This window comes from Lissotriton vulgaris, chromosome 7, assembly GCF_964263255.1.
Source record: "Lissotriton vulgaris chromosome 7, aLisVul1.2, whole genome shotgun sequence".
NCBI classification, from domain to species: domain Eukaryota; kingdom Metazoa; phylum Chordata; class Amphibia; order Caudata; family Salamandridae; genus Lissotriton; species Lissotriton vulgaris.
The window spans coordinates 275,522,660-275,542,395 of record NC_141695.1 but is presented as its reverse complement, the minus strand read 5'-3'; the positions used below and the strand labels follow the sequence as shown (position 1 = coordinate 275,542,395).

Genomic DNA, 19,736 nt, shown 5'->3' with positions numbered 1-19,736 from the left:
TTTAAAACACAGGTAAATTGTCTGCAAGGTCCGCGGGCCACCAGGGAAGGCTTGCCAGGCCGCCACCGGCCCGCGGGCTGTACTATAAGTACCCGTGGTATAGACAAACTTCTTTAGATCTTGAGTTCTTCATCACACGGCTCAGCAGTATGCATTAAGTGTGGTCAGAGCTTGGTTTGAGGATTCGCAGCTGCAAAACTTGTAGTATGTGAAATAAGCAAGTAAAATTAGGAGAAACGACAGGTCCCCAAGTAAAAGCCGCTATCACCATCACGTCACCTATATCGACGTTGTGGTGGTGATAGGGGCTGCACCTTATGTACAAGGCAGCGTTAAGCCACTTAATGTGGCTTAACGCTGCCTTCTACATAATGCCCCCTTTCACACTATGGTGTGCGTTAAAGTGGTAGGAAGTCGGTGTTGCGGTGGGCGTTCCACCGTTACACTCATTTATTTTGATGCTGCCCCCTATTTACAAGGGTGGCGTACATAGGAGACAGCCCCAAATTAAAGACTAGGTAAACACTGGTCTAAAGATGGCAAAATGTGTAGAAATGCAGTATTTCTCCTCATTTTGCCTTGTGCAGCACGCATGGAAAAAGCAAAATGCCATTTTTTGTTTATGTACAGGAAGGTGTCCCTTCCTGTACATAAACAAACTTTTTTTTTCAATCCATTTTGTCTTTTTCATGTGTGCTGCAGGAAGCAGCACACATGACAGTGACAAAATGTCATTTTGGGAATGTTTATGTGCAGGAAGGAACACCATCATGCACATAAGCAATCCTCCCCTGCACGCAGAAACCCTTGCACCATGGTGCAAGGGTGCCTGCGTTGGTGCTAAGTTGCTAAACTTAGTGACATTGCTTAGGGAAACGCAAGGCTGTACCACATTTTTAGGTTGAGCTTAGCGCAGCGTGCATGCGCTGTTCTATAGGAGGCTTATTGTAAGCACTCCAAACTTCCCTGTGTGGGTTTGACTCCTCCCACACATTGGATTGGCCTTTGCGTGTGTCTTTCAATAATAAAATCACGCAAATGGCTAAAGGCGGGTGCATGTCCCACGTCCTTTCCAATGTGTCACTCCAACAGCGTTTTGGTCTCGAGAGCCAGCATCGACCAGCAAAGTAGCAGCTGCATTCCTCGTGTCCTTGTGGATCAGGTTACTATTTAAACACAACGCTCCATGCGTTTTCATTCCAGCTGTCTTTGTCGTGCATGTCACTGCCCCCCCAACCATGCTTTGTATTACAATCTCTCCTCCATTTGTTTTTATACCGCCGCTATTCTTGTTTCCTTTGTTTTTTGGGAAGATTTATATAGCGCGAACCCTACTGGAAGGTATTAGAGCGCTTTACATAAGCATGAGTTATGTTACACATGGACACATTCATTTTTGGTGGGCACCAAGGGTCGCAGCCCCTGGCACAGTGTGCCTTATCCCCCACCGCAGGCAAATGCACCACCGCCCAAATGTGGCCGTTCTGGGTGCAATCACCACAGCGGGACCCCAACAATCCGATGGACGCTTCATCTTGCAACGCGGTCACCTCTTCGGTTTTCAAATACAGGCTCCCACTACTCCACAGGGTCTACAGTCACTGCCAGCTTTCCGAAATGATGACCGGTCATCCCTAGCTGCCGTGAAGCAGGGAAAATATGGCCCAGCGCTGGAGCAACGGACCCACACGTCCAACTCCATGCGCTGCTTGTTTGCCCCGAGTCCCTCTATTTTGGCAATAATGTTATCTCCTGTATTTTTGATGCTCCCCATCCATTCCCGGATGTCACAATATTGTGCCTCTTCCAGTTTGTAAATGTGTGTGTCTTGTAAATGTGTGTGTCTTGTAAAGCGCACTGCTACCCGGAAGCGTCCTGGTGCTATAGACCGCTGGGGAACCCGTCCTGGCTTTCCCTGTAAGATGTTCCCTCCTGGGTATCTCCAAGGTGAAACCAGGCATCCCCGGCGTTTGTGGGGGGCCGTTGTGGAGATGAGGCAAGCTAATGCCCAGAGTTGCCAAGTGTGATCCCTGGTTAGAGTAGGCACGAGGCGAGAATTATCGAGTCCGCTGACCCTGGTTCACGACCCTGCCGCGTCGGGATTGAACTCTGGTCCAGGGCCGTCCTCTGCTTCCAGGTCTGCCGCCTCTAACCAGTGAGCACACCACTCCTATGCTGTTTGTTTGCCGGCATGAAAGGCAAGTAGTGAGCAGCAGAGAAGAAACTGTCTGGTTGAGTGCTGGAAATGGGGCAATTTCAACACAAATTGTCTGACTCAAAGCCCTATGATACCTTTTTTAAATTTAATATAGTTCTTAACTTTTTGAAGCAGGCATGCAGTTATATTAGCATAAGATGAAAGGTAGAACTGGAGACTTGGCTCCCAATCCACAAATCTGCTTGCCTTTCTCATTCAGCTTGTTCAGCCTACAAAACTTGGTTTTAAACTCATAAAGAGAGTCATTCTTCCCTCAGAGGGAGAGACTTAGCGTTCCAAGGCAGAAATACCATGACAGCTTGGACCTACAAAGTACTTCTGTGACTGCATGCACCCATGCATACTTGCACATCATATACATGCTTACATTGCACATCTAGGACGGCTTTGCATATGTGTAGAGAGAAATTCGCAAAATTCTTCCAGGATTACGCCTCAAACCTTTTGTATCGGAGTAAATTTTACGAACACGGGAAAAAGTTGGAGCAGTTTTCATTCTGCCCTAGTATCTGTCTATTGGTTGGTTGGTTGTTTGGGTCTATGGGTAGGTGGGTGGATGAGTGGATGGGTTAGGTAGATGGACTGCTGAGTGAAAGCACCTGTAACAGAGTTGGGCAAGTGGAAGTTGGGATGGTTGGATAGGCTAACTCCTGGCTAATGCCAAGCCGCAGTCTTAATTTGGCATCAATTTGGTATTATTTATGTTATTCGGTATTTGGACAGTGTACATTTGCCCATTGTATGGCTGCAAGGAGCTAAGCGCTGTCATTGTTTTGCACACGTGTGTCTGTCTGAGTTGCATGAACGGAGTTTCTAGGTTTGCATTATGAATTAGGGGCGTCAGCCCTTACATGACCTGGCAATGGGCACTAGGACCCGGGGGTCAAAGATGTGGGGAGGGGACACCGGACACCATATACGGGCAAGGGGCAGGGCATGGGCATTCAGGAGGGCAGAGGGCTATGAGCAGGACGCACGACCCGCTGTATGAAGAGATACAATTAAGGTACCTGAAAGACACTAACTGCATCGCGTCATCATTGGGGGGCGAGCAGAATACTACAACTGGTGACGAAGGGCGGATGGTATCCACATGTGTGCTGCCTGCCTGCCTCGCAATTTACACCAGGAGCCCACCCTGGATCGCGTCGTGTGCAGAAGGAGGATCGCGGCATCGCAGCCAAGCCAGGAGCCCACCCTGGTTCGCGCCACGAAGAAGAGCAATGACGGGGGAGCCCACCCCGACTTCTGCCGAAGGAATGTCCCAACTGCCCAGTAAGCGACGAGCGTGAGCACGAGACTTTAAGGGATTTTGGCGCGAGCTCTCGCGAGAGTCTCAGAGGCCATTTTGACGTCAGGCAAATAGAGCCAATCAGCGCGCGGGACGAGCCGACGGCCATCTTTAAATCAGGCAATGCTCTGATTGGTCCCGAAGTCTCGCGAAAGTCTCGGCGGCCATTTTGGAGTCAGGCGAAAAGGACCAATCAGACAGCAGGAAGAGCCGGCGGCCATTTTGAGGCCAGGCAATAAAGGGAAAAGCCCCCAAAAGAGCACCAGCAGGGCAGAAAAAGCCCAAATAAAGACAAAAAGAGCCCGAACAAATAAAGAAAGTAGGCAACAAAGAAATTATAACAAGAAAAAAAAGAAAAAAAAGGAGGGAAATTAAAGAAGGTACAAATAAATGCCACAAAAGACAGTCAATAGAAAATAACAGAAAGTCAAGTATAAAAAAGTGAAGGACACCAAGAGCACAACGCAAAAGAAAATGGCAGAGCAAAGCAGTAAAAGGCAAAGCGCCCAATATTGCAGACCTCTCCCATTCAACCTCTCAGAGCCACAGTGTGAATAAGATGGGAGCGGTGGGTCAAAAGATTTGAAAGGTACATGGAAGCCACTGATGTAATAGAGTCCAAGCAACTAGGTATGTTCCTCAACTTAGTGGGCGACGAAGTAGATGACCTACTGGTGACTCTACCAGAGAATGCGATATCAACGTAAAAAGACCTAATAAAGTGCCTAACAAACAAATTTGACCTGCAAAGAAACATTGATTTCGAGCAATATACTTTCACCATAGCATTCCAACACACTGATGAGTCACTAGATAATTTTGCGACGAGACTAAGGAAGCTAGTAACTCACTGCGAGTTCGATAAATATGACAATGAACAAGCAATTCGCCTACGCATCATTAAAGGGTGTCGTGACACAGAGTTCCGCACAAGGATTCTGAAGGAACCGACATCACTAGAAAACATCCTATCACTAGCAAGTGCGGAAGCAAGAGCCGCATTACAAGCAAAGGAAATGGAGCGAGGAAAAGAACAACGAGTCGAACAGGTACACCCCATGACAGAAAACAGTTGCACCAACAACTGGAAGAACGGAAAAAATGACCAAGCGACAAGAAAACAACCATAATCATCATGCTACAGATACAGACTTGGATTTCCACATAGAGGCGCGTGCCCAGCGTTTGGCCAAACTTGCAGGAAATGCAACAGGAGCAATCACTTTGCCAGTGTTTGCCGAGGACTGCAATTTAGAAGTGAAAGAGGAAGACCGGGAAGACTGTGAATGATGAAAAGCAGACACATCAGGCATGTTGAGACAGCAAACAGAAGCTCTTCAATAGAGTCGGCAGATGAAGAAGAAGAAAAAAAGGTAGAGCGACTGTATCTCATGTCAGACACTGCTGTCATGTCCACAGATGAAGACAAGACTGAAGAAAGCACCCGCCTCGTAGACAAAAGCACCATAAAGAAGACAGAGTCTGTGACCATTGACGTAGGACCAGACAGAGCACGGTGCGTGCTCGACAGCGGGCCACATGCAACATCATGTGTGCGTCGGAATATGAAAGGATGGAAGTGAAACCAGCGCTGAAACTGTCGAAAGTTGAGGTGTTCACATGGGGGTCAAAAAAGCCTGTGACCAACCTGGGAAAATTCACAGAGAACCTAACATACAAAAGTCAAACTACAAAGGAAGAGATTCATATACTGAGAGGTGACATTCCAGCACTGTGCCTAACGTTACAGCACAAGTGATGGGCCTGCTCGAGATGACGTATAACATGTCGGAAAAAAAGAGCATCTTAAAAGAATGTCCCAAACTACTTAAAGGGCTGGGGAAGCGAAAGGGGTGCCAAATAAAGCTGCACATCGACGAAGCGATAAAGCAGGTAGCTCAACACCACCGGCGAGTGTCAATACACCTCCAACTGCAAGTACAAGAAGAGATTGAGGCACTGCTCAGACAGGACATTATAGAACCAGCTGTAGGGCCGACGCCCTGGGTGTCGCCAATAGTGGCTGTACCAAAGAAAAACACGTCCAAAATTTGCATCTGTGTTGACATGAGAGTACCAAACACAGCAATTGAACGAGAAAGACACCCTGGACCTCATCTCGACGACATGATCAGCTGCCTAACAGGCACCAGAAGATTCTCCAAACTAGACTTGTGCAAAGGATCTCACCAGCAAGAGCTTGATCCTCAGTCATGATATATAACAACATTCTCCACGCACCTTGGTCTGTTCCGCTACAAGCATCTGAGTTTTGGAATATCCTCAGCCGCCGAAATATTTCAAGAAACAATAAGACAAGTGATAAGGCCAGTAAAGAATAGCCTGAACTACAGCGACGACATCCTAGTGTTCGGCAAGTCAGATGAGGAACATGACAAGGCGCTGCGAGAAGTATGCTCTCAACTAGAGCAGGCAGGGCTCGCGTTAAATGAAGACAAATGTGAACTTGGGCAAGATGAACTAGTATTTTTCAGACACATTTTTTCAAAAAAAGGAATGCGGCTAGATCGCAGCAAGGTGGACACATTGGAAAAAGCCAGGCAGCCAAGCGATGTGGCAGAAGTAAGGTCATTCCTTGGTCTTGCCAGCTACTGTGCAAGGTACATCAAAGACTTTGCCACAGTAAGCGCACCGTTGCGAGAACTGACATAACAAGGACAGAGCTTTGCATGAACAGAGGAATGCAGCAAAGCCTTTGAAGAGATCAGAAAAGCCGTGACTGCAGTAGATCATCTGGCGTGCTTCGATCCGCGACTGTGCACTGAATTGACCGTGGATGCAAGCCCGGTGGGGTTGGGATCAATACTGGCGCAACACAGACCAGGAAAGGACTCACCAAGAAGTGTGGTGGCATACGGAAGTAAAAGTCTCTGATGTTGAGCGAGCATACTCTAAACCGGAAAAAGAGAGTTTAGCAGTTGTGTGGGCCTGCGAACATTATCACATGTTCATATATGAGAAACTATTCACGATAATAACATACCACCAAGCACTCATAACAATTTATGGAAACCCCAACGCAAAATTACCACCCCAGATAGAGAGGTGGGGAATAAGACTAACGGATTACAATTTCAAAATAATACACAAGCCTGGCAAAGAACACAACCTGGCTGACTATATGTCCAGACATCCATTGCCACCCGCAACTGAAGCCACGATAATGGCGGAGGAATACCTGAACTTCATACTGAAACACTACACGCCGGCCTCAATAACAATAGCAGAGCTGGAACATGAGACCAAGCGAGTTCACACCATGCGAGCGATACAGAAACTGACAAGACAACAAAGGTGGAGACACATCAACAACAACAGATTCATGGATGAAGGAGTAATGAAGGAGGAACTGTTGGCATTAAAGAAGATCCACGAAGAGCTCTTAGAGATCGAAAATGGGATCATGATGAGAGGAACGAGAATAGTGATGCCCCGAACACTGAGGAAGCAGACAATAGAACTGGCGCACGAGTCACACTGAGGAATGGTCGCAACTAAGAAAATGCTGTGAGAAAAAGTGTACTTCCCGGAGCTAGACAGCATGGTTGAGGCGACTGTCATGCGTTGTCACGTCTGTCAAGTGACGGGGCTGCTGCGCAAGCCAGTGCCACTTCAGATGTCTGAACTACCAAAAACGGTGTGGACCGAACTGGCGGCAGATTTCTATGGACCACTGGAGACAGGAAATTACCTGTTGGTAATATTAGATGAGTTCTCCTGTTTTCCAATTGTCAGGCAAGTGGCGTCAACGTCAGCAAACGCGACACTACCTGTCATGGATGACGTGTTTGCAGCATGGGGTTCGCCCCAGACATTAAAGACTGACAATGGGCTGCCATTTTCAGGAGAAGAGTTCCGGAAGTTTATGGACTACCTAGGCATCCGCCATCGGAAAATAACGCCTCTGTGGCAACAAGCGAATGGGATGGCGGTAAGATTCATGGGGACAATAAAGAAGGTGGTGCAGAGAGCAAAGATAACGCAAATATCAATAGGACAAGCACTATGCCAGGTACTGAGGGGCTACAGGCACACGCCTCACAGCTTCACAGGCCGGTGCCCGGCCGAGCTCATGCTCTAACGCTCGAGCAGGACCCGGTAACCGCAGATGGAAGCAATGTCAAGTGTGGAGCGAAGCAACATAGCTGCAAAAGACGAAGAGGCAATAGCAAAAATGAAGGCGTACGCAGATCAAAGGAGGCACGCCACCAAAGCAAGACTAACAGAAGGGGGCACAGTGGTAGTGCGGCAAAGACAGCAGAGGAAATCAGACAGTGCATTCTCAGGACCCGCTGACCGTGACGGAGGTGAAAGGACAGATGATAACAGCATCAGCAGGGTGGTACCATATCACAAGGAACAGCTCACACTTCAAAGAGTTGAGAATGAAGAAGAACAGCCAGCACCAGCATCTCTCTCTCTCTCTCTCTCTCTCTCTCTCTCTCTCTCTCTCTCTCTCTCTCTCTCTCTCTCAGCACTCACCAACAAGTGGCCACAGGCGGCGTCAAGACAAATGTTTAAATGTTTGTTTGCAACAAAGGGGGAGATGTCATGACCTGGCAATGGGCACTAGGACACTGGGGTCAAAGATGTGGGGAGGGGACACCGGACACCACATCCGGTCAAGGGGCAGGGCATGGGCATTCAGGAGGGCAGATGGCTAGGAGCAGGACGCACAACCGGCTGTATGAAGAGATACAAAAAAGGTACCTGAAAGACACCAACTGCATCGCGTCATCATTGGGGGGAGAGCAGAATACTACAAGCCCCCTCTTCTCCCCCTCCGTCGTGTGTGTGTCAGCCCGGGCTGGGACAGCTTCCCGGACACACACTCAGACAATTTTTGAGCTGCTGTAGGCTGGCGTCCGTCTTATTGCAGCCGCACCCGAGTAATTCACAGGTCTTTAAAAGACCATTTACTTGTTTGAGTCTTTGTTGCTTTTTCACCCCTTCTTAGAGCCCCTGCATCTCCAGTCTGCCTCTTTCTGGAAGAATTAGCCCCCACCGCCCAAAATGTGGCTCCAGTTGCACCTCTAAGTATGGCAAGTGAAAAAAAACTATAGGGGAGTGTCTGTTTGTTTTTGTCTTCAATGAACAAGATGAAGTTCCCATTCCCAATTAGATTAATATTTAAGGGGGACAATTGGGAGGAGGACAGGTGTTTTCTCTTTTCGGGACGTTCTGTTACCTTATCTTATCTTACCCATAGCCCTCAGGCCTGGCCTTCCAGTAATAAGATGTTTATCTTATAACAGTTAGTAATTCGTACTGTATTTTATGTAGGCTTTGATGCCACACCTCTGATATTTCGAAATGCTGTAACGGGCAGTTGTTACTTAATGAACAGACCTCAGAAGGATGAAAGGCTGACTTAACACATTCAGGATTAAAAATCGTGTCAGACAGTTGTGATATTCAGATGTGGAAAAAAGATGATGGTATTGACACCGTAGGATTTTTCCCCATTCTTTTTTTATTCGTTTTGTGTAAATACCCACAGAAAAGTCTGTTTATACACACTTTTATTTTGCAGTACGAAAGTACGCGAAAATGCCTACGCCCTCTTGCAGAAGATCTGAACTTTGTCTTTCAACACACAAGGGACATTTTTTCACAGATTCATATTGCCTGATGTCGGAAATATGTTAAGAAAGCAGAAGGGGTCGTCGGGGCATATTATCAAGGACAGGCGATAAAATTATCGCTGCTTTATCGTCAGGAAACTGAAGTGGTGATAATGGCCTTGTGAATTCCCATAGTAGCCAAGGTTAACACCAGAACCCAGGGCCAGACTGTCACTGACTTTGAGGAAGGTACCTCTAGAGGCCCGGAGGCTAACTCATGATGCTGGAAACACAGGGCCATAATTGCCTTTTCCTGTTTCGGAGCTCTGCTGTCTGCAGCCCATACTGAAGACTCAAAAATGAAATACAGCCACCTTTTTGCAGCAGGATCATGATATGACCGTTGGTCATAATTGCCTGAGGACACAAGGGGTAATAATTAATTTAAAATTGAAATAAATGTCTTCAGGTATCCAACTCTTCATCTATGTGCAAATCGGCTGAAACCACACACCTAACAATATTCTTTGCAGAAGTGAACTTTAATCAAGTGTTTGCACCTAAGTGTTGTGTTAGGTGCAAAGTCATTTTTAATACGTAAAAACATAATTTTGGCACCTGCTGTTGCAGCCATATTTCTATTTCAATTCAAACGTTGTTTTATAAAAGCGCAGTCGAAACTGCTGGCTGCAGAGTGGGTGCCTCCTATTTAATATTCGCAATTATGAGACTAAAAAACCTTACCATTTTTTTGTAAACGTAACAAAAATGCACTGTTCTCATTATGTGTTGAATAACTGTGTTCAAAGCTTATTTTAATTTGATATTCCCGGAAACTGATCCAATTACTCTGTGTTCTTTCCTAGATACCTTCCCGGATGTTCTGCAGTGCCTAAATGTAAAAACGGTTTCTCAGGCAGTTTGCGCCAAAGCCTTCCCTGATGATGTTATAGCTGATGGCATGCTCTGTGCAGGGGTTTTGGAGGGTGGTAAGGACTCGTGCCAGGTGAGAGATCTGCTTTTCAAATGTTTAAAATGTCAGCTTAGATAAGTGTACTGTAAATAATGCATAATATACATTTTTATAAAATAACATACCAGTAGAAAACATACCATACTAAAACATAACACAATACGAAATAAAAAAACAGAATTGCATAACATATCGTATCAGTTATTGGCATTTCGAAACATTGTTTCATAATCAAAATAGTATACATCAGTTAAGAACATCTTAAAACAAAAATAAAACACAAATGAGAACAACAATAAATAACATTAAATATCCATAAAATCAATCAAAGAGGGGGGTGTAAAATCACAAGGGGGCATTCCTGACCTGGCCTTGTGTGCCTTTTAACACTTTACTTATAATTATCCAAGCTGCCTACGAGAATTTAGAGACGATCACAACCACCACCACCACTGAGGTTGTGTCACTTTTGCATATTCTGTATGCCTCTCCTCTCGACAATAAACAGAGAGATTTACACATAGGGGCAATCCATTTGGACCTTGGTTTCGCATGGAGGAGGCAAACAATCAACACATATCAGTCATCTTCGTGGGGAGTTTGGCAGCATGGACAACACTCAGATTCCTGGTTTGCCTCCCTCCATGTTGCTGTGAAGGCTGCTACAGCTAAACGCCCAGATCTAAATTGCAGATACAGGGCTTGCGCCCATGGTGGGTGTATAATGTCCAGGAACACCTCGCCCTCACACACAGACTTTTGGCAGAAAAATGCACATGTCTGACTCCCTAGCGATGCGTTGTGATCTCTAAGATGGATGGCTTTCTCCAGCACCATCTTTTTTACTGCAACAACATCCCCCCCAAATGGCCTGTTGCTTGCTCCTGAATTTCCCACGGCCCACATCAGACCACATTTCTTTGAGCACCCTTAGCCAGCTCACACTGTCTACCACATTTGCTGCAAGAACATCCCTCAAGCTCTCCTTTAGGTGACACAGTTCTTCAGTACTACACACTTGAATCTAATACAGCAAGGATTTTAATAGAAGCAAGTCTCTCATGCAATTCAAGGTCTAAATGAAGGGGACCAACCTACCTCGAGTGAAATCACACCCGACCACTGTGCACTGTTGCGAAACTATTTTAGTTTATTTTCCAATTCTTTTTCGATTTTTAAATTTCTAAATCGGTTTGAGTTTATAAGCAAATCTTTTCAATTCATTACATTGAAAACATCATTCTCAATTATTGCAATTATTTACACATTGATACATTTGGCAGCAAAATTTGTACAATAAACAAAACGTGACAAATTATCAGTTTCATTATTCATTAGGATGCCCGATGCATTTCGAGTCTGATGAGGCTCTTCCTCTGGGGCCTGAAATTAAACAGATTGAAACATATGTTTTAGAAAACATATCGTTACATTTGGGACCAAGCATTTGCGTGTGATTTGTGTGAGTGCTCAGGCTAGAAAAACCTCCACCTCATGACCACGTGATTCATGTGAAATCTGCTTACCCTATCTCTACGTGGCGCAAACAAAATTCTGAAAATTACAAAGAATATGCCATATAAACATCATGCCAATGCCGAAAAACGAACTGGAATGAATGACAACAGAGAACGCTTCGAGAAAAATGAACTCACCCTCGTAGAAAAGATGCTGCGTTAGTCAATTCTACAAAGAAAAAACACGGACATCAGTGAACTAAATTCTCCTAAGCAACCTGTTTTAAAACCGCTGGACTAAAGGCATACCTTGGTGGTTCAACGGATGGATTCTTCTGCCGTATCAACTCTCGTAGCGGTTGCCAAAGGTTTGTATACACGGGCAGGACTTTCTGCTTTACGTAACGTAACCTCCGAATGATGGCCAATCAAAGCGGGAGATACCCATGATGTCAGCAATAAACAACTAGAGCGACCCGTGCTTGGTACACACGGCTCAACTTCCTGACTCCTACCCTCACATGTGACCTAGTTCCGCTGTGTGCACCAATCAGGTGCTCACTCCGATGATACCGCGTACTCGGGGAAATAATGAAAAACAATCAAATGACTCCGGTGCGTGCAACGCGACAGAGAATAGTGAAATGAAATAAAATGAAAGAAGGTGAAAGTGGTTCCGTGTTTCATGCAGTGAAGTGTCTCAAAAATGAAACGAGCAGTGAATGACTTTGGCGATCAACCAGAAATACATTCATGTACACATGGTGCTCATATTAATAAATCCTTACAGAAAACATGAAAAATCAATTTTTTCATTTAACCCCTCGGGATCTTGTGTCCGTAATCTTTTGATCCAGTAAATTTCTCTCTGTTGGCAAAACAGAATGCAAACTAAAAATCAGAATTTCTGAACACAAAAGTACAATCAGAAACCAATCTACTAAGAGTCCATTAGCAGTACACTGGTTAGAGGCCAAGCACAGCATAGCCCAACTGCAGTTTTCAGTCTTAGAAAAAGTTGAACATTTTGAAGGTACTGACCTAACTAGATCTCTCTTACAGAGAGAAATTTACTGGATCAAAAGATTAGGGACACAAGATCACAAGGGGTTAAATGAAAAAATAGATTTTTCATGTTTTCTGTTAAGATTTATTAATATGAGCACCATGTGTACATGAATGTATTTCTGGTTGATCGCCAAAGTCATCCACTGCTCGTTTAATTTGCGAGACACTTCACTGCATGAAACACGGAACCACTTTCACCTTCTTTCATTTTATTTCATTTCACTATTCTCTGTCGCATTGCACGCACCAGAGTCATTTGATTGTTTTTCATTATTTCCCCGAGTACGCGGTATCATCGGAGTGAGCACCTGATTGGTGCACACAGCGGAACTAGGTCACATGTGAGGGTAGGAGTCAGGAAGTTGAGCCGTGTGTACCGAGCACGGGTCGCTCTAGTTGTTTATTGCTGACATCATGGGTATCTCCCGCTTTGATTGGCCATCATTCGGAGGTTACGTTACGTAAAGCAGAAAGTCTTGCCCGTGTATACAAATCTTTGGCAACCGCTATGCAAGTTGATACGGCAGAAGAATCCATCCGTTGAACCACCAAGGTATGCCTTTAGTCCAGCGGTTTTAAAACAGGTTGCTTAAGAGAATTTAGTTCACTGATGTCCGTGTTTTTTCTTTGTAGAATTGACTAACGCAGCATCTTTTCTACGAGGGTGAGTTCATTTTTCTCGAAGCGTTCTCTGTTGTCATTCATTCCAGTTCGGTTTTCGGCATTGGCATGATGTTTATATGGCATATTCTTTGTAATTTTCAGAATTTTGTTTGCGCCACGTAGAGATAGGGTAAGCAGATTTCACATGAATCACGTGGTCATGAGGTGGAGGTTTTTCCCAGCTTGAGCACTCACACAAATCACACGCAAATGCTTGGTCCCAAATGTAACAATCTGTTTTCTAAAACATATGTTTCAATCTGTTTAGATTTCAGGCCCCGGAGGAAGAGCCTCATCAGGCTCGAAATGCATCGGGCATCCTAATGAATAATGAAACGGATAATTTGTCACGTTTTGTTTATTGTACAAATTTTGCTGCCAAATGTATCAATGTGTATATAATTGCAATAATTGAGAATGATGTTTTCAATGTAATGAATTGAAAAGATTTGCTTATAAACTCAAACCGATTTTGAAATTTAAAAATCGAAAAAGAATTGGAAAATAAACTAAAATAGTTTCGCAACAGTGCACAGTGGTCGGGTGTGATTTCACTCGAGGTAGGTTGGCTCAGTTTTCGGCTCGTGAGGACAAACGGGCTACCACTGTTGCACGCGTAGATCAGTCACATATAAACTGTTAAACTTAAGACTTATAAAACGTTCAAATAATCAAACAGGTGTGCTTCTCCCCAGCATTCATTTTCTAAATGAAGGGGGACCAATGGCGTGCCCCTCTCTAGACCCAGCAGCCCCCTAATGAAATTGTTTTCCGCAGTGCAAAGTTGGCTAGTGTTAGGGCACCCCATAATTCTGCGCCATACAGTGCTGCTCCCCTGGCCTGTTCCTTATAGTTTTCCACCGCTGGTAGGGTGGGCGACAAGGTCAGATGTTTTGCCAATTTTTGTATGGCACCTGCCCGATGTTTCACAATAAGAATGCTTTTTAAGATCTGCGGGTTCCATGATCCAGTCTCATGCACCCTGATACCAAGATAGTTGAACTCATGCACCCTTTCTAGTACCTCTGCCCCAACCTAAACCTACGTCTCTTGGAATGCACCATGTATTTGGTCTTGTTGGTGTTGATTTCAGGGTCAAAATCTCTGCAAAATTGGTTCAAATTATCAGCCAAATTTTGCAGCCAACCCTTATTTTTAAACAGCAACAATGTGTTGCGTATGTAGAGGAGAGCTGTTTTTTTACCACCGCCAAGGAAGGGAAATCCTTTACACAGCCCATTAAGTAGGTAATGTATTTGTTGATGTAAAGGAGAACAAGAGTTGATATAAGTACGTATCCCTGCCATACATTTTGGTTGAAAGGGAAGGCATCAGTTAGCTCTCCTTTCACCCCACATTTCACCCCTCCAACCAACTCTGCAAAGAAACTGGAACAAAATCACCACCGACCAGATCTCCGCATCGCTCCTTCTAAACACCCCAGCCCACTCTTCTAACCCAAACCAAGCCGCCGCCAACCTCACCCTATGGTTATCCAACACCGCCGACACCTTAGCACCACTGAAAAAACGTCAAAGCAAACCTGGCAGCAAGAAGGCCTCATGGTTCAACGATGATCTTAAGAAGTCCAAGAAACTCTGCCGCTCCCTTGAAAAGGCCTGGAAAAAAGACCCAACCACTAGCACCAAGGACGCCTTCAAAAACGCCGCCCGCACTCACCACCAACTAATCCGAAAGGCCAAGAAAACAGCATTCAAGGATCGACTTGACGACAACGCCCACAACAGCAAGGAACTTTTCAACATCGTCAAGGAATTTTCCAATCCCTCGGCCAACTCCAACGACATCACCCCCTCTCAAGCCCTCTGCGACTCCCTAGCCTCATTCTTCCACAACAAGATTGCAGACATCCACAACAGCTTCGACAACCAACCCGGAGACCAACCCACCCAACCATTTGCTGAACATTCTCCCCCCGTGAACACCCTTAACGACTGGAACCCAATCTCCACTGAGGACACCATCAGCCTGATGAACTCCATCCACTCAGGATCCCCCACAGACCCATGTCCTCATCACATCTTCAACAAAGCAGACTCCGTCATAGCACCGCACCTCCGAGACGTCATCAACTGCTCCTACAACTCCGACACCTTCCCGGAAGACTGGAAACACGCTGAACTCACCGCCCTTCTGAAAAAACCCACAGCGGACCCCACCGAACTGAAAAATTACCGCCCCATTTCGCTCCTTCCATTCCCGGCCAAAGTCATCGAGAAAGCTGTCAACAACCAGCTCGCCGCTTTCCTCGAAGCCAACAAATCCCTCGACTCCTCACAATCTGGCTTCCGAGCAAAACACAGCACTGAGACCGCCCTCATCGCAGCAACAGACGACATTCGAACTCTACTAGACAATGGAGACACAGTCGCCCTCATCCTCCTCGACCTCTCTGCAGCATTCGACACAGTCTGCCACAGCAACCTTTTACAACGCCTCAATAACATCGGAATACAAGGAAAAGCACTTGAATGGATCACCTCGTTCCTCACCGGAAGAACCCAGAGAGTCCGCCTCCCACCATTCAAGTCCGAGGCCACTGAAGTCATCTGTGGCGTACCACAAGGATCCTCACTCAGCCCCACCCTCTTCAACGTATACATGAGCCCACTCGTGGCCATCGCCCGCCAACACAACCTCAACATCATCTCTTACGCGGATGACACTCAACTAATCCTTTCTCTCACCAATGACCCCAGCACCGCCAAAACCAACCTACACGAAGGAATGAAAGAAGTTGCCGAATGGATGAAACAAAGCCGTCTGAAACTGAACTCAGACAAAACAGAAGTCCTCATCTTAGGTACATCCCCCTCTGCATGGGACGACTCTTGGTGGCCGGAAGCCCTTGGAAAAGCACCCATCCCAACAGACCACGCACAGAACCTAGGCGTCATCCTGGATTCTTCACTCTCAATGAACAGACAAGTCAGCGCCGTATCCTCATCCTGCTTCAACATTCTTCGCATGCTCAAAAAAACATTCCGCTGGATCCCCACCGAAACAAGGAAAACAGTCACCCATGCTCTGGTCACGAGCCGACTGGACTACGGAAACACCCTCTACGCAGGTACTACCGCTAAACTCCAGAAGAAACTCCAACGAATCCAAAACGCCTCAGCCAGGATCATATTAGACATCCCGCGCAACAAACACATCTCTGGTCACCTGAAAGACCTCCACTGGCTACCCGTCAATAAGAGAATCACTTTCCGACTGCTAACCCACGCACACAAATCACTCTACGACATCGGACCCGAATGCCTCAACTCACGACTGTCCTTCTACACCCCCCCCGCCAACTACGTTCCTCCAGCCATGCCCTCGCCACTGTACCTCGCATCAATAAGACCACCATGGGAGGCAGATCCTTCTCATACCTGGCTGCTAAAACTTGGAACTCACTCCCCGCTTACCTTCGCCTTACCCAGAACCACCTAGCATTCAGAAAGCAACTTAAAACGTGGATATTTGACAAGTAATCCTCCTCCCCTTTCTAAGCGCCTTGAGACCCTCTGGGTATGTAGTGCGCTATATAAATTCTCTGACTTGACTTGACTTGACTTTCTCAAAATTCCCCTTGTGCAAAAGTCTAATCGAGTGGAGAAGATGAGGCAGGATATCCGTTTCCTGGAGGGGTCCCCTAAGCTAGGTGCCCGGTCGAAGACAGCGCGCAGATCGATCAACGCCACATAACGGTCCCCCTTGGCCAGATTTACCACCTTCCACTTGGTGAAGAGAAAGCAAAAGACCTGGTCCACTGCACTAACCTTCTGCCTAAAACCTGTCTGAATTTTGGAGAGGATTGTATTATCGCCACACAAATCTAATACTCTCTCCATTACCTGTTTGCAAAATATTTTTGGTAGGTTTTCTAGGAAGCTAATAGGCCGATAGTTTGCGGGCACATTAGGGTCCCTCCTTTTGAACATGTGCACAATTTCTGCGGGAGAAATCATCCCCTTTGCCACAATGGCATTGGAGACCGCACAACATATCATAAAATAACATAACACTGCGTATCACATCATAAGATAAGAGCATAGTATACCATAATGTCATCAGATGAAATGGCAGGAAATCACATGGCCTCATTTTCCACGTGAGAGCTACTGCTAGCTGTGAATACCCTGTTCGCATTCACAATCACAATACTATTAGGCTGGTTGAGTAAGGCAGGAGAAAATGAATGTGGTTTAAAAAAACATAGTAGCAGGTATCAAACCCGAAGCAAAAGCTGTTCTTTCCTATTTAACAAGAAAGTGCTCAAATATCCTGATATCCAACTATATACTTCTTAGGATACTACAGTCTTCTGATGCCCGCCTTATCACAGTTCCATGCATTAAAATTGCTCACTTGGTGGTCGCCCCTTTTCTAATTTGCAACTACCCAATTAAATGTCATTCCACTTTCTCTTAGTGCGGAACACAACTATCTTCAGGAAGAATCTCACAACCTAGTAGTTTTGTTAAAATTGTTCTCCTTCCAATTCATCCTTAGCATTGGGACACTCTTTTCATGGGTGGCGGTTTATCTACTAAAAAAATGTATTCATTCTTACATCCCTACCATACCATGTTATTATAAGTACATTTATAGATGGACAATGTCATTTAGGCTTTTCATGGTTGTTTCACAACCTTCAGTGGGAGCAGAGGAGGTACCTTTGCTGCTTCTTTCAGGGGACTTGAGGTGATTTGACTGATCCTACTGCTACAGCCATTTTTCAACCTGTCAATGCCACCATGCCCAACCCCAACATGGGGGCAAAGTGTCACTACCCGAAAAAAGGTGTCTATGCTAATCAGGGTTTTTTCTCAGTTTGTTAGGGACACAATCTGTAGTTTGTGCTGAAAGACCACTATTGATAGAGCAGAGGATTTTTAGCTTAATTACATCTATTTTTGAAGCCAGATGCTTGACATTAACGTGAAACCACTTTGTTGAAATAACACATAACAAAAATGTGCCTTTAAATTAAAGTCAGGCATGCTTCACTGTATTATTAATGTAAAACTTGTTTTCGGAATGACACATAAAGTAATGCACACGTCTATCATTTCTATCGTATTTTTGTTTCTAAAGACCAGCCCGGACCTTTTTCAACTTTCTATCTCTCTTTACTTTCACCTTTCCTGATAAACAAATGGTATAGGAAATGCAAAATGTGCTGACTTTATAAAACAATATTTCTGGTATCCAAGCTACTTGCTCTCATTGCATTAAGATAGTTTCTAGCTGCCACATAGTCACGCAATGGTGGATAGAGAATAGTATATTAAAATAAAAATAGTTTAGACGAAGATCTGAAACTCGTGATTATACTAGAATGCGGATTATAATGTTTCTGTCTTTAAAGTAGTTTATTGTGACGCAGTGGAACTTGCACAAGCTTATATTTAGATGCGGCTGAGTTTCTCATGGGAAGTATGAATGATTAGCAACTAACTCATTCACTTGCATAGTGTTCCATCTACTTCAAGTTTTTACCGTGGCAACGAAGGAAGAAGCTGCAGATGATCGGACAATAGCTTTCCTTTGGTTTGAGATGACAGAATACTGGAACATATGTATTGTGCTTTTTATGTTAGTGTGTTTTTTCTCTAGGTAATATGGCAGATTCCCACAAAACTACTCTTCGTGAGGAGTTAGTTTCCTGACCCATTCTGAAGTCCTCTTTACAGCTACTGCTGACAGCTTTAGATGCTTGCCTCTAGGGTAGTGACTCTTTCATTCCTTCATCCTCCTGAGTTATGGGTGTAGCTACTGCAGCACCCATTGCATAGGGAGACTTATCTAAGTTTGCCTGAACTGCTCTTTATGGGGAATTCAACTACTTGAACACTCTACAGATCTCACTCTTTTCGAGAACTCTTCATGGGTCCCACTTAGCACTCTCAATCTCATCTTACGTAGAATAGGGATAGATTTCCTTTATGGAACACACTTGTCATATTTTTGCATTCATTGCTTTTAAACATGCTTTCTTGATGTTTCTGTAAACAGATTGATCTGATTTACTAGTTCAATAAAAAGACAAAACAAGTTTACTAAACTCCTAAATGATAAATGAAGAGTTTTTGAACCAATCCTAAAACTCTCATTATTAACCACGCAAAATATTAAAATTGATAATGTCTGTTGAGAAATATTGATTCTTGCTCCATTCTAAAACCTGCTGGCAAACATCTATCAACCTTTAGAAGAAGGACGTGTGAGTAGAGTCCACTTTTGTGTGAGACCTGTTGAACTGATTAAAACTAATACATTGCTTCGCTATCACTGTCATTTCAATTGTGGCCATTCAGGAAGGCAATGCCACCCAAAAAGTAGTCACACAGCCAACCTAGACTGGATGTGTTGCTCATCCACTGTTTCTGGTGGCATGAGCAGTGCTCCGAGTGGAACCCAGTGGTGGAGCTAAAGTAGGCTTCACCAATGGTGTCTGCCATCTACC

At 45.0% G+C, this 19,736-nt stretch overlaps 1 protein-coding gene across 1 annotated transcript in view; it reads left to right on the top strand.

The window, feature by feature from the left end:
- Nucleotides 1-19,736, top strand: part of LOC147701385 (trypsin-like) — a 123,620-nt gene that overhangs the window by 64,942 nt on the left and 38,942 nt on the right. Inside the window, exon 4 of the mRNA XM_086930074.1 lies at nt 9,961-10,100. Within this exon, the coding sequence (XP_086786200.1) occupies nt 9,961-10,100 (140 nt within the window). The remainder of the gene's footprint in view (nt 1-9,960; nt 10,101-19,736) is intronic.